General features: G+C 55.5%; 1 protein-coding gene across 6 annotated transcripts in view; it reads left to right on the top strand.

Moving 5' to 3' along the window:
• Window positions 1–2,614, top strand: part of FLCN (folliculin) — a 28,718-nt gene that overhangs the window by 14,584 nt on the left and 11,520 nt on the right. For all 6 annotated transcript variants that reach the window (XM_017517364.2, XM_017517363.2, XM_017517365.2 and 3 more), the window contains 2 exons: window positions 800–1,021; window positions 2,015–2,175. In XM_017517364.2, the coding sequence (XP_017372853.1) occupies window positions 800–1,021; window positions 2,015–2,175 (383 nt within the window). The remainder of the gene's footprint in view (window positions 1–799; window positions 1,022–2,014; window positions 2,176–2,614) is intronic.

Below are 2,614 nucleotides of genomic sequence, written 5' to 3'. Positions count from 1 at the left end.
TCCGCCTCCTGGGTTCAGGCAATTCTCCTGCCTCAACCTCCTGAGTAGCTGGCATTACAGGCACGCGCCACCATGCCCAGCTAATGTTTTGTATTTTTAGCAGAGACGGGGTTTCACCATGTTGACCAGGATGGTCTCGATCTCTTGACCTTGTGATCCACCCGCCTCGGACTCCCAAAGTGCTGGGATTACAGGTGTGAGCCACCGCGCCCGGCCGCAAAATCCCATCTTTACTAAAAAATACAAAAATTAGGTGGGTGCGGTGGCAGCACCTGTAATCCCAGCTACTTGGTAGGCTGAATTGCTTGAACCCAGGAGGCAGAGGTTGCAGTGAGCTGAGATTGTGCCATTGCACTCCAGCCTGGGAGACAGAGCAAGACTCCATCTCAGAAAACAATAAAAAGAATAAAATGTGCGGATTTCAGTGCAGGGAGAGTTCAGTGGCTGCTCTGACCTGCTGGTTCTTCTGCATGCTCTGGGTGAGTAAGTTGGTGCATTTGAGTCTGGGAGAAGTGTGACACATGCATGGGAGTTATTTGTGGCTCAAGGTGGAAAAAAAGCAGTGAACCTTGTTACCGGCCCTTACGGTCCACGATGACAAGTGTTGTTGGAAGCTTGATCACAGGAGCAGAAGGGTGCAGAGTCCTTGGCTCTTACGGCCCCCACTCTGCCACTCGCCCCTGTTATTAACGCTGGCTGATTTGTGCCAGTGCACTCTGAAAAGTCTGAAGAGGAGGCTTCGATTTGGTGTCGCTAAGCGTGGAAAGGGATGTCTCTGAGTCGCTGGTGTTCCCGCCAGGTCTGCCCTGGCCGCGAAGGCCCCATCTTCTTTGGAGATGAGCAGCATGGCTTTGTGTTCAGCCATACCTTCTTCATCAAGGACAGCCTGGCCAGGGGCTTCCAGCGCTGGTACAGTGTCATCACCATCATGATGGACCGGATCTACCTCATCAACTCCTGGCCCTTCCTGCTGGGGAAGGTCCGGGGAATCATCGACGAGCTCCAGGGCAAGGCGCTCAAGGTGAATTCAGAGACGGGGTGGCAGGGTGGCGCGGGCCCTGCACTGCAGCAGTTGCTCTGGGCTGAGGCTGAAGCCTGGAACCCGGGAGCTTATTCCCCTCCGCCTGCGTCCACTGCACCGTGTGAATTGTAGTCTCTTGGCTTCAGGGGTGGAGGTCATGGTAAAGCACCTCCCAATCCCTTCTGCCTGCTTTACTGGTCTCTCCTGCCCGCACTGTCCTGGTTCTTCTTCAGCTCTGGTGTCTTTGCTGCAGTCAGACCCCTAGTTTCCTCCCTGCTGTCTTTGCTTCCTCTGGCCTTCATCCCATGGACGTCCATTAATCCCGTTGAGCTGCACCACCGAATGTAAACCTCCAGCTGTGGAGTTGAGGCTCAGGCCAGGCCAGGCCAGGCTAGGCTGTGCCTGGTAACAAACAGCCCCCAGTTTTCAGCACAGCACCTTCAAGCCATAGGGCCTGTTTCTTGTCATGCTGTGTGCATTACGCGAGAGCAGGGCTCTCTCTGCTTGCTGTGGTCATCCTGGCAGGCAGAGTGGCAGCTGTGTGGAAGTGTTGCTCCTTCTGCCCTCCAGAAGCACAGAGGGTGCTGGGGTGCCTTGTTTCTCTCGGCTTGTTGGCCAGAGCCAGTCACGTGTCCCTCAGCCAAGGGTCTGAGCAGTGCACCTGGAAGGGGAGGTCGAGACAGGTGGGCAGCAGCACAGATGGCCACTCATGAGAATCCCCCTGGGTGCCTCGGGTTGCTTGTTAGGAAGGGGACAGGTGAAATTCAGCCAATTCCTGTTCTCATGTGGCTCCTGATCTGGCTGGGGTGGGGGCAGAGCCATGCTGTTGGGAATGATTCGACTGGTGGCACTTTTGAGTGTTCTGCATGGAGAGAGTACAGAGGGACTGTGTCCAGGAGCCAGGTCCTGGGGTTGGCTATGAACGAGTAGGGGTCCAGGCTGTTGGCACCTTTGGCTTAGTTAAAGACGCCATCCCTTCCCTTTGCATTTCAGGTGTTTGAGGCAGAGCAGTTTGGATGCCCACAGCGTGCGCAGAGGATGAACACAGCCTTCACACCATTCCTGCACCAGAGGAATGGCAATGCCGCCCGCTCGCTGACGTCACTGACAAGTGATGACAACTTGTGGGCGTGCCTGCACACCTCCTTTGCCTGGTAACGGGCGTCTCCGCTTTTGGCAGCCGTTAGGACAGAGCAGTCACGACACATTGGTTGGCTCACCCACAGATTTGGGAGAACAGTCCGTAGCTGAGTTTTCTGGCTGCCTGTGCGAGGAGCACTGGGCTGTGGGTACTTGTCAGTGAGCACAGATCTGGGCCGAGAGTCCCTGTTCTCTGGGTCTCTTTCCCCGAGTGTGCAGAAAATGTATTGAGGTGGAATTCATTTCCCAGTGATACAAAAACGCAATGTCGGCCGGGCGCGGTGGCTCACGCCTGTAATCCCAGCACTTTGGGAGGCCGAGACGGGTGGATCACGAGGTCAAGAGATCGAGACAATCCTGGTCAACATGGTGAAACCCTGTCTCTACTAAAAATACAAAAATTAGCTGGGCATGGTGGCGCACGCCTGTAGTCCCAGCTACTCAGGAGGCTGA

Source organism: Cebus imitator, unplaced genomic scaffold, assembly GCF_001604975.1.
Source record: "Cebus imitator isolate Cc_AM_T3 unplaced genomic scaffold, Cebus_imitator-1.0 Scaffold629, whole genome shotgun sequence".
NCBI classification, from domain to species: Eukaryota; Metazoa; Chordata; class Mammalia; order Primates; family Cebidae; genus Cebus; species Cebus imitator.
The sequence above is the reverse complement of the archived record's forward strand: the minus strand, read 5'-3'. Positions and strand labels throughout refer to the sequence as shown.